This window comes from Hippopotamus amphibius, chromosome 3 (assembly GCF_030028045.1).
Source record: "Hippopotamus amphibius kiboko isolate mHipAmp2 chromosome 3, mHipAmp2.hap2, whole genome shotgun sequence".
Lineage (NCBI taxonomy): Eukaryota > Metazoa > Chordata > Mammalia > Artiodactyla > Hippopotamidae > Hippopotamus > Hippopotamus amphibius.
Genome location: NC_080188.1, coordinates 63216785 through 63228781, shown reverse-complemented (window position 1 = coordinate 63228781; position 11997 = coordinate 63216785). Strand labels below are relative to the sequence as shown.

The 11997-nt window shown below is 39.4% G+C and overlaps 1 protein-coding gene across 2 annotated transcripts in view; it reads right to left on the bottom strand.

The window, feature by feature from the left end:
- Positions 1 to 526: 526 nt before the first annotated feature.
- Positions 527 to 11997, bottom strand: part of GRID2 (glutamate ionotropic receptor delta type subunit 2) — a 1416273-nt gene continuing 1404802 nt past the window's right edge. For both annotated transcript variants that reach the window (XM_057728577.1, XM_057728578.1), the window contains 2 exons: positions 3613 to 3853; positions 527 to 949 (listed from right to left, as the gene is read on the bottom strand). In XM_057728577.1, coding sequence (XP_057584560.1) covers positions 527 to 949; positions 3613 to 3853 — 664 coding nt within the window. The remainder of the gene's footprint in view (positions 950 to 3612; positions 3854 to 11997) is intronic.

Below are 11997 nucleotides of genomic sequence, written 5' to 3'. Positions count from 1 at the left end.
TCTCATATTATGTGGCCTGAATGGTCTTTAAATTATTCTATAAACACTGCAGGGGTTGCCTTTGGTCCACAGTTAAAGGACACTCAACAGCAGTGGAGCATTTGTATGGATGCAGCAGAAGAATGTAAAAAGACTGAAGTTATTGCGATTATATTTTTAAAAATAGAGAAATGTCACAGAAGAGGCCTGTATGTAAAATTAATCCTGCATATACTCTTAGTATACTCAGCGCACATTTCCTATACTTGAAGTACAGTATATGAAAAGCGGACTAATAAGATCCTAGTATACTACCTTCTTGGGGAACAAATTGAGTAATGAACAAAAGTGGAGGGAAATGTCTGGGAAGAGAGGGAAGAAGAGCGAGAAAGAAATAGAGGAGAGAGAGGAGGAAGAAAGAACTAGAACTGTTACTAATAATCCCGATTAAAAAAAATGTTACATCCATGTTAGTCCCACGATATTACAGTCGCTCCTTGCAAAGGGAGTCCTACAAAAGAAACAGTGAAGAGATTTTGTTGGATGCTCATATGGAGGTGCCTCGGTCTGGATCATTACCCAGATTGAGCCCCAGGGTAGGAGTTGGTTGATAAGGAATAGAAGACATTGTTTTTATAGGACTCCTGAAAAAGCCCCCATTAGGTGCCCTGTGCCTAAAAGGGCCAGTTCGGTGCTCAGGCACGTTGCCAAAAGCGAAACCAGAGGCAGCTTTAGCTGATAGTGTGCGGCTAAGAGTCTGGATCTGCTCTGGGATAAAGGTTGTTGTGGTAATATGAGTGTTCCTGAAATCACTGATTTGCTCCAGTGCTTGTCGTGTTGGCAAAGTGTCAATGTCCAGAGGGGTCAAGTCAATTGACGAGGTGGAAAACTGTTTATGGGGGCTGTCGTCATCTGTGCACAAGCTATTTACACGTCTATGGAGGTGCTCCAGGTCAATTTCCTTGTCATCCTGGAGATGAAGAAAAAGAAGATAAGGTTCTCATCAGTACTAGCTTCCATGGTTAAAAAAAAAAAAAAAGTAGTTCAGCAAACATGATAGGTAATGAACTGAACTTTGGGGTTTATGCATTTAACAAATATTTATTGAGCACCTAATATGAGCCAGGCACTGTGCTAGGTTCTGGGGGTACCAATATGATTCTGAGATAAGGTTATCTATATTTTACTTGCAGTACAAGTTCTAAAATGAGCATACGCCACATGCAACTACAAAATATGGGAGCAGTAGATGGGTGATTGCCTTCTACAAGAGCAGAAACAGACCCAGGCAAAATTATACATACAGAAAGTATGGTTTTGGCCACGCATTCCCCACCCCCCACCTCTTCTTTATGCATGCTTCCTCCTTTTTAGGGTGTCTCCTTCCAAGTTGGGTTTTTGTTCCTTTCCACTACTTGCTCCTAACCTTAACTTTCCATTCTTGGAGATTAAGTGATCCACTATGTTGATAGGCTAGTTCACACTAAAGTGTTAGTGACTGTTAAAGTGTTATTTCTCTTTAGGCTAGAAATATGTGAGATTGTTTAAAGAGAGCAACATTCAACACAAGAGAATCAGTTTCTGGTTGAGGGATTTCATACACTCAAGCTATCTAGAACCTGAATGAGGCAATATTGTGAGGTCAGCACAGGAAACTTTAGAGACCCCTTCATGTCATGACAGGTGAGTGACAGCTTCAGTTTAGGGCCAGGTTAATGCTAAATGGCCTCTAAATCAAAGATGCTTTGAGCTGTGCTAATAGAATCTTAGTAAGAAGATGCTTAATGAAGAAAAAGGAAGTAAAACCTCAGATTTCTGGAGTTGAAACTAATTCATAAATCCCTTAGGATTTTCACTAGAAGTGAGCATTAAAGCCCAATATTTGAGAAATAAAACTGGTCGGAAAGAAAATTGTCTTTTTCATCAGTCTTATTTATCACCACGTTCAATAAATTAAATTTATGAGAATATAAAAATTTCTATTAATCATAAGAGGAGAAAATATTTGTTCATACCCTCTGGATTAGCTGTTATGAATTAGAATGGAGGATGTATTTTTTTCATTGTGCAATTAAGTGCTGCTCAGTGAAAAATATTTTGATGTGCATCACTGTTTTCCCTTCTCCTTTCTCATTTCAAAATCCAATAAAAATATCCATTAATGCAATATTATCACTGAGACTTTAGAGGGTTGAAAGATAGAATTTTATGGTTCCCGCAGCAACTATAATGTAGTCATCCATCAACAGATATAATAATGCAAAAATTTAACATCATATATAGTAATTCAAAATATAAGGAGCTTGGGGAGTCCTTAATTTCCAGATTTTGGAGAATATGAAGCCTCGGCAATAATGTTGCATTAATGTGGTCTTTTGCGTTGAATCAATGTCAGTAGAGATACCAGAAGTTTATTCCACAAAGAAAACACTACAATAAAACCTGATTAATTTTTAGTTTATACTCCACTAATTTAGACTGTGTGATCACTCAGAGAGGTAGGAAGCTAAGATTTGTCTTCACTAAGCCAAGCTTTTCCTTATAAATGGTGCTGATCAATTTTGCATATAAGGTAGTAGGAAGGAATCCTCAGACAACTTTAGAAAACAATCTGTTTGAAAGAATACATTAACATGCAATAATTCATATGCAAATGAGAAGTTGTTTTTATTTGTGCCTTAAAGCAGATCCTCTCAGGATTTGCTTAGGCATCGGTTAGCCAAGGTCTAGTTACAGAAAGTTTAAAACTGTCCTTCTTTGAAACTATCCAGCAAATCAAATCATTCAGCAAACTCAGGTTGTTTTTCATCTCCATTTGTGAAGCTTTAGTGAATATGATTTCATTATATAATTTTTTTTTTTACCTTTTTGGTCCAGTGGAAATAAGGTAAATCAATCAAGTAGTTTATTTTACCTTCAGATAGTCTCTGATAATTTATAAATCCCACTTATTTTTTTGGATGGAAATAAGGCACAGGGGTCTATAAAAGATGTATGCAACTCTGAAATAATTCTTTCAAATCTCTGGAAAAATTTTTAATATGGCCCTGGTGTTAAGCTGACTCAATAGCATAGGAGAAAAAAATGGAATTCTAGATGATTCCACGGTGTGGATTTGTTAAGTTTAGAGCCATCAGAGAGCTAAAAACATGTGATCACTTCTATAGGTCCACATATAGAGAGAGGGAAGCAGTCACTGGGGGTGAAGAGACATCTCTGAGTATTTTACTGTAACACTGCATTTCTTAGGCTGAATCTCAGAGACACAAGTCATTTACCTATACGTTAAGCAACTATTTGAAATAAAATAAGCATCTCTGTGAACTGGTCAAGGGACTCACAGCCTTTAAAAAAACTCATGGACTTAAGGTCTATCCTGAGATCTGGGAGAATTTCAAGGCCCGTTATGGCTCATGAAAGTCAGTCAGACACTATCATCTCCTCTTCATGGATCTGGGATGTCTTAAAATGAAAATTGGTATCGGTCTTACCAATTTTTACATGTCACAAATTTATTTTCACTCTCTAAGGAAAGAAGAAACAAAGACCACCCCCAACCCATTGTCCCCTTCCCTGTGATGATCCTCCCTGGAAATACAGCTCAACATAGTACTGAAGCTTTCAATCAAGTACCTCTTTTGATGGGACCCTGGAGCCTTTCCTCTTGTTCCACCACGTCTCCAGCATGGCTATAAAGCAGGACAGGACGATCCCAGCAGCCAGGATACAAAAAACCCCTGCAAAGCTCTTTATGTCCAGGGCACCTCCTTTCTGCTTTGTGTCCACTGAGGAGTACAGGTCACACTGGCCATTCTTGGGCCACCATTTGTGCTTCAGGATGTCCATGTCACCATTCTGCTGAAGCTCCAGGATCCTTGGGGTAAAATACACAATCACGTATTATTGCGGACGTAGGTATTGCCTTTGTCCGCAGTACATCCATTAATAACCCCATGTCTAAAGGATGGTAACTGTCAAGGGGAAGTGAATATATAGATTAGCCTGCAGGTGGAAAGCTAGGACATGCAAAACATTATTGCATTGATTCTGTAGACAGACCTGTGCCACAACACAATGCTTTCTTCCCTCCCTGCTTCCCTCTTTTCCTCTCCCGCCTCTTTTCTTTTCTTTTTTTTTTTTCAGTTTCATTCTATAATTCTAAATATTCCTCCCCCACCCCGCTCCCCGGTTTGTTGCAATGTGTTTTTACAATTACATTTCAGAGGCACTGTTTTTATGTGGTTTCAAGCTGCTGCAGGTCTGTGTTCCTTCCCGACATGCAGAACGACACTCTGGATCTTAATGCTTTTATGAAGAACATTTTGCTGCTTAGAGCAAGATGCTGGCATAATATTGCCCAGCATATGCTACACACAAAGAAATTCAATTAAAAAGACTTCTATTATTTAACACAGTGTGGAAGAAAGCCCTGGGACAAGTTTGAAGTTGATAAAATACATCATTTTCGGTTTTTCACACAACTGATCTAGTTTCCTTTTAATGCCAAAGGGGAAATAATCTTACCTTGGAGAACAAGAAGAAAAGTTGACCAGAGGCTTTCAGAAGTAGTCAAAATCAAAAAAGAAATACCCTTTTTCTTCTTTTATTCACTCCCAGAGTCTGAGGGTAGCTGCAAAGACTGCAGCTTTTAAAATGTATGATTTTCATAGAGGTTTTATTCTCAGTTCCAAACACTCTTTGGGCTCTACCTAAGATCTGCCTAGTTCTGGCCCTCCTCCTTCTCACAGGGCGAAAACGGCCAGGGCCAAGGTCCTGAGCCTGTCCAGAGTGTGTACCAACCGCAGGGTTCCCTAGGACTTCCTGCCTGGACAGCTCAGAGTGCCCATCCAAGACTCATAAAGGCCTATTCCCGTGTGTGGTTCCTAAGAGCAGATCTCACAGCCACAGGTGCACACAGGTCTCTAGGATGGTGTTTGGGGGGTGTGGACAGCTTGACGTGCAGGCTCAGGTGCACACACCTCCGTGTGAGAGACCCCTCACGGTGCAGGACAGAGCCGGAGGTGGGAGTCTGACTCCTGTGCCACTGGGTCATTGCACAGCTAACTGGTCTTGAATTAGAAACTCATACCTGGCTTTTTAGGTGTCTTGAAGGTGTATTTGTCAAGATAAAAGGACAGAACATATTTTACCTAACAGTATTTAGCTTGATTTATAATTTTTACATAGGTAAACCTTGGATATGTGAACTCTATCCCAGCTCTTGGGTTATTCAGGGAGAGACTGCTTAAAACTTTAGAGAGAAGAACTAAGCCTATCTGGAAGGAGTACCTAACTCACTTTCAGTGATGTATTTACCTTTTTTACCTGTTTCATGTCATCCACACGTCTATAAGAATGAGTTTAATGATAATCAACATTCAACCAGAGTTAAACAAGGGTAATACTAGCCCTAGGGGCTATAATGGGGAGTTAGTCCTTATTTTTAATTTTTATTTTATATTGGGGCATAGATGATTTACATTGTGGTGTTAGTTTCAGGTGTACTGCAAAGTGATTCAGTAATACATACACATGTATCTATTCTTTTCCAAATTCTTCTCCCATTTAGGTTATTACAGAATATGGAGCAGAGTTCCCTGTGCTATACAGTAGGTCCTTGTTGGTTATCTGTTTTAAATACAGCAGTGTCTACATGTCAGTCCCAAACTCCCAATCTATTCGCCCCCATCCCTTCCCCTGGGTAAACCTAAATTCATTCTCTAAATCTCTGAGTCTGTTTCTGTTTTGTAAATAAGTTCATTTGTATCATTTTTTTAAAGATTCCACATATAGGCAGTATCATATGCTATTTCTCTTTCTGTGTGACTTATGTCCCTGTCATCTACCTTTGGGTATTCCCCCAAAGGTAGCGCCCTATCGCCCCCTGCTGGCATTCTAGGACCAACATTGCACTGGAGCCTACACCACAACTTGGAAGTCTTTCTCATGAAACTGACTGGTCTAAAGTTCTGCTGTTTCAGTGTGTTTTGATTCACTGAATTTACTAAAATGATTATGAATAGTAATAGATTACATTTCACCCTTATCCCAGTCTCTATCCCAGATGAAATCATTTGCATTTCCTGAATTTCCAAAAGTGCATTCCAAGGAACACTAGTACCTAGAGGGCTTCCGCAAAAAAAGGGCCCTGTGGTCATCAACTTTGTGAAATACTCTCTTGGAAATTTACCAAAAAAAAAAAAAAAAGGCAGTCTATTAAAGGCTTTAAGAAGACCCGCAGAAAAGAAAACTTGTATGATTGTCTAATTCAGCATCTCTCAAATTAGTCTGACTTTCATTTCCTTTTTTTCTTGTTTTTCTCCCCAAATAACATATGTTAATAACCCGTGGAGCTAAAATTTTGAGGAACACACTTGAGAAATAGTGCCTTGAGCCAAAAGGAGCAACTCTTTGTGGGCATGTGTGGCACCATCACACGTATGTAATCACAGCATCTAAGTTGCTTGCTTGGCTTATCCATGAATACCATTCAGATAATGTTAGCAAACCAACCCTGTAGGTATTTGCCTATCTAAAGATACTAGGTAGACAGGGCATCACTGACTATCATGAAAGAAAAAGTAGTCATCCCAAAAAAAGAAAGAATTCTTCTTAAATTTGAATTTATAGGTACATGTAAAAATAAAAAGAAACTACAGCAGCATCTTCTCAATGAGAATATATCTGGGCACAAAACGAGCTGCCAAGTTTCCTTGTCCTCCTATTCCTGCCACACTACACTGGTCACTGTCCGTGGAAGTGGAAGAGTTTTTCTTCATTGCAACCATCATTTATAATTATTTGTGGTTACTTGATCAATGTCTGTCCCCCTTTCGAGAATATGTACTCACTATCTTCCGTACTTCCTAACCCAGAGCAGCCACATATTTATTGATTGAATGTGCTCAATGCAGTTTTCGGTAAATGATCTCTGTGCTCAGATTCTACATTTTTTTCATTAACGCTATTTCCTAATTTATTCCATTCCCTCCTGTTCATCTATTCATTCAACAAACATCTAAAGAGTGATTTCATGTCAGGCATTTCCTTGGGTACAAAATTAATGTTAAACCACAACTGTACATTTGGCCAGAATGGCCTGGGCAACACTGAAAACATTTCAATACCCTCAATTCGTGCTAATTTATTCTTTCATTCATTCACATATTCACTCAGGAAACGATTATTGCTTACTCTCTTCTCAGTGAATCTAGTACTATTTACGATATATGCTTATTATTTTTACACCTGGAAAATAATTTGGTTTTCAAATTAATCATTGAAGTACACATACTCTGTGTCACCCATTTTCATTCCCATAGGTGTAAAGGGCCTTAAATCCAAAGAATGTGTTTAATTATAAATTTTTAGTTTCAGCAAGCTGGTGGTAGGAGTTTTTGAGGGGAAAAAGAAAACAGACTTCTCTATGTGCCTTCAAGTATCATCACATCACAAAGATGTCTTTATATGGTCGATCTCATGAAGCACAGGTGACTGAGGCATTGCAGGAGACCTCATCTTTGGGGATATGTCAATACAGAGAAATTGGGTCATAGGATTCCTTCGTCAAGATCTGGTTGGCCCACAACAAGTTCCAGGAAGACAAACTTGCATGGAATACAAGGGTTGGAAGGAAGTGAAAGTGTTCTCTAAGTACAGAGTTCTGCTATAAATTTTTGCCACACAATCTAATGCTCCCTGGAAATTCCATCAGAAAGGTCTTACTACACCCTCCTTTTTGTTATATAACAGAAGCTATTTAGGGATTAAAAGAAGTTTAGCAAAATCTAATGCACTGCCTTAAAGAATAACGGGATGAGTCCTTATAATTAATGAGAATATTTTTTCAAAGGTTCAAAAGCTCTGGCATGTTTAAAAGAGACTTAAAATCACACTTAAAGGAAAGATTTGCCTTTTAATTATAAGCAATACTGGTGTGTGTGTGTGTGTAACAATGCCAAAAACTAGTTGCAAAATTCTTAACGTGTGCAAAGAAAAATTTTAGTCCCATGCAATGATTGTTTTTGTTATATGTGAAATTTCCACAAGATGGCAGTCTTTGCTCACAGAGAGCAAAGGGTCACCCTTGTTCGTAAACCTGTGGGTTTGAAACTCGAAAGTATAAACGCCTTGGTACTGTAAACGCTTAAACCATTAGAAACTAAGTTGGATATTAGACTGTGATGAAAAATTGGATGAGTAAAACCTCTTCCTGGAGTGTAGTCAGAAAAATTCCAGCCATTTTACCCCAGATTGGTGATACACATACTTTGGAGAGTTATTATGGAGAGAATTAATGAGACCGTAAACAAAAGCATCTTGTTCATTGCTTGGCGCTTAGTAGGCTACCAAAACTCAGAAGGTAGAATTATTATTGTCAGTATGTGCGATGACCATTCTATCTCTGGACCTGTTCTGGTACCTGCTTCTTAATGGAGAATTATATTCCCAGTGAATGATGCATGATTCACTGATGAGAACATTGCATTTCCTTCTTTTGTCCAAAAGTATTAAAACATTTGTAATCTCATTGAACAGAAAAATGTTAGAAGTCCATAAAACCTAGCTTCAGTTTGAAAATGGCTAATACATCAATCCTGCCTGCATTAAATTCTTTATTGATATAAATGAGCAAATTTCAGGGGGAAGGAGCCTGGAGGCAAAAGATCCTTCTTTCATATTCAAATAAAAATATTCAACAGGTTTGAGACGTTTATCTTGAAAAGCTTTTTACTTACTTTGAAGATAACAGCCTCATTTACGTGTGAGAGTTGCATTAATCATTGATCACTTACCATCCTTAATAACTACTCTAGAAATTGATTTTCAAATTAATTTACTTATGAAAAAAACAGGTTGCTGAAAGATGGATGCACATTTCTAATCCCACATAGGTAACTCTGATTTTGCTTTTGAATACCATAGCAGTCTATAGGGTCCTTTCTAATTTTGTTAATTTTCTTACTCTAAAATTCCTGCTGAACTTTATAAAAAGATGCTGGTTAGAGGACAGCTGACTTTTTTAAAAAATTTTATTTATTTATTTATTTTATTGGCTGTGTTGGGTCTTTTTTGCTGTGCGTGGGCTTTCTTTAGTTGTGGTAAATGGGGGCTACTCTTTGTTGTAGTGTGCGGGCTCCTCATTGCCGTGGATTCTCTTGTTGTGGAGCACGGGCTCTAGGCACGTGGCCTTCAGTAGTTGCAGCACATGGGCTCAATAGCTGTGGCTCTCGGGCTTTGTTGCTCCACGGGCTTTGTTGCTTCCTGGAGCAGGGATCGAAACTGTGTCCCCTGCATTGGCAGGTGGATTCTTAACCACTGTGCCACCTAGGAGGCTCAGGACAGCTGACTTTTTAGCTGCTTCTGCGGGAAAGAATTTAGGGGTAATCAGAAATTAAAAAAAAAATAAGGGCAGGGATTCCTTTTTTTAGGCTACGTGTGTAGGAATTCCTGTGATTCTTTAGCAGTTGGAATTTCCCCCTCATATCCACAGAAGCATAAACTACTAGAATAAAAAGGCTGAAGACATCATTTATTCTCTCTACTTCCCTCCACTCAATCTATGGATGAGGAAACTGAATCAGAGAGAACAATAATTCCCCCAATCATCACATTCAACACACAAAAAATAATTTACACATCACACTAGGGTAATCAGAGGCTCTCTGCAGCCAGAGGTGAAAGGCCAGGCCTCCAGCCACTGCAGGCTCTGCCTTGGCTGTTCTGAGGGCTGAAGGGATCCATATTTATGCAATATTCTAGTACATCATCTAAGACACATCTGTTGGGAAGCAGTGCTGTAGAGATTAAATGGCTTCCTTAGTGACTTGACACAGAGTAAATAGTTGAATTGGGGCTAGAACTCAGGTCTGTCCCCCAATGCTTTTCCCTCCGTTACTCTACACAGCCTCTAACATGTAACTATTTGGAGAAGACCTATCTCTTTTAGTTTCAGAGATTTGTTAGACTCCGAGTAAAATTTTTATCAATATGTTTTCTCAAACCACATGATATGACTGTAGTGTGATTGCAAATTTTTCATACTACGATTTGGGTGTACAAGGAAAATGTAGCTTTTCTCTAGAATGTAATTGATTTTCCTCAGGAGGAATGGGCCCGCTGAGCAGTGGGAACCAAACTAAAATTAGCTCTACGATTTAAAATTTAATCTGCTCTAATAATTTAACACGTCTCTAGCTTTAGCTCAATTTACTTGAGCCAATTACTCCATCTTTCTGATTTCTCCCTGTTTCCCTTGCTCTTTTCCATGATGGCGTCAGGATTTACGGAGGACGACATTACGTCTCCTACGTGGGTGTTTGGTATGGCCAGCTGCTGGCCTGTTGCTGGACCTTGGATCTACTCTGGCAGGTCTCCTTTGAGGATCCTTGGGCCTGGGCCCAGCCCTTAGAGACTAACTGCTGCTGAAGTTGGCCGAGGCATTAAGTCTGCTAAACTTGGCTAAAGTCTTTCTCAGCTTCTCTAGGGCTTGTGGCCTCCTCCCTGCTGATCTGACCTCTGAGGTGTTGTACACCTTCCTCAGCTTCTACCATTTCCTTCATCCAGCCCCTGACTATTCCATAACCTCTTAGACACTACTATAGTGTCACCTTGTCACTCACTGCGGGTCCTGAGGGTGGTCCATGTGCTTGACCTCAGAATTCCTATCACATGGGAGGAGGGGAGGCCTGGGAATGAAGATTGAACCTTTCTTTGCTTTTTCCTGATGGTTTGGCCCTGGCTTCTCAACCATCTGAGGTCTTCGCTTGTTGGTGCAGAGCCTGGTGGACCCATGAAGCTTCCTTCAGAAACTCTAACGGGAAGGGAAGCATCAGGCCGTCTACCCTTGTGCCTTTTAATCTTCCTAAGTCTGCCTCTCCTCTTGTCCATCTCCGGTCCCCTGCCCTTCACTGGAAGCATCTGGCTAGAAAAGGGGCAGCTTTCCTTTTCTTTCCTGATGTCCTTCTTATACCCCAGGTCTTCAAACTTTTTGGCCTGCCATAGTAAAAGGGAATTTTAGCTACGTAATGATAGAAACTCTACGACCTCCAGGCATTTCTTCAGTTTGGAAGTATTGAGGCAACTCAGAGCTAGGGATTGGTGAAGATGAAAATACATTATTTTAACACCTCAAAAACATTTATGTGTTACATATTTATGAGTTTTATGTACCAAAATTAAAAAGATATTTAGGAGTCTCTATACTGAGTAATGTTAATGTTACTTGTCACTGAGAAAGAAATTTGGGAATAACTGAAAAAAAAGTATTTTTTGACAGTGAATGGATCTATTTTGACCTGGTATACCCCCATTATTAAATCATTATTAAATTCATTTGCTCAGTGCTCATGAAACCTTCCTCTCCACGGTTACTGAGGAAGAATTAATAGTGAGCAGAGGATTTTTCAGAAAACTGTCAGCTCAAAAGGTTTTTCATTCATTCATCACTTCTTTCACTCAGGTCTTGGAAAATTTAGGTAAACTTAGGCTGAAGTAAAAACACTTATCAAAGATTCAGATTTGGCATTCAATTAAGCAGAGTGGCCCTCTGATTGGCACGCCTGTTATCGCTACTTGGACATCAGAATTATAAAAATAAATTCTATCAGTGTCTCCTGACTCAGGCATTAGTCGGTTTTTTTTTCTTCAGTAATACCAAATAGCCCAAAGGAAACGATTAGAAATGATTTCTTTTGTTTAATTTGAACTTTTAACTAGTTCTTCCAGTTGGTTGAGCCAAATGCTAGTTATTTAAATCCAGTCCACTGAGATTGCCTACAATCATATCGGTGAATATAGCATTTCAAATAGGTTCACAGGTATCCCCTTTCAGAGCAAGGGTCAGCAAGCTTTTTGTGTTAGGGGCCAGACAGTCAATGCTGTAGACCAATGCTCTGAAGGCCACATGGTCTCCGTCGCAGCTGCTCAACCCTGCCTTTGTAGCTACAAAAACAATTCCAAGCCAAGTTTGGCCTGATGGCTCTAGTTACTGACTGCTTTAGAAACCCCACTGCAAAT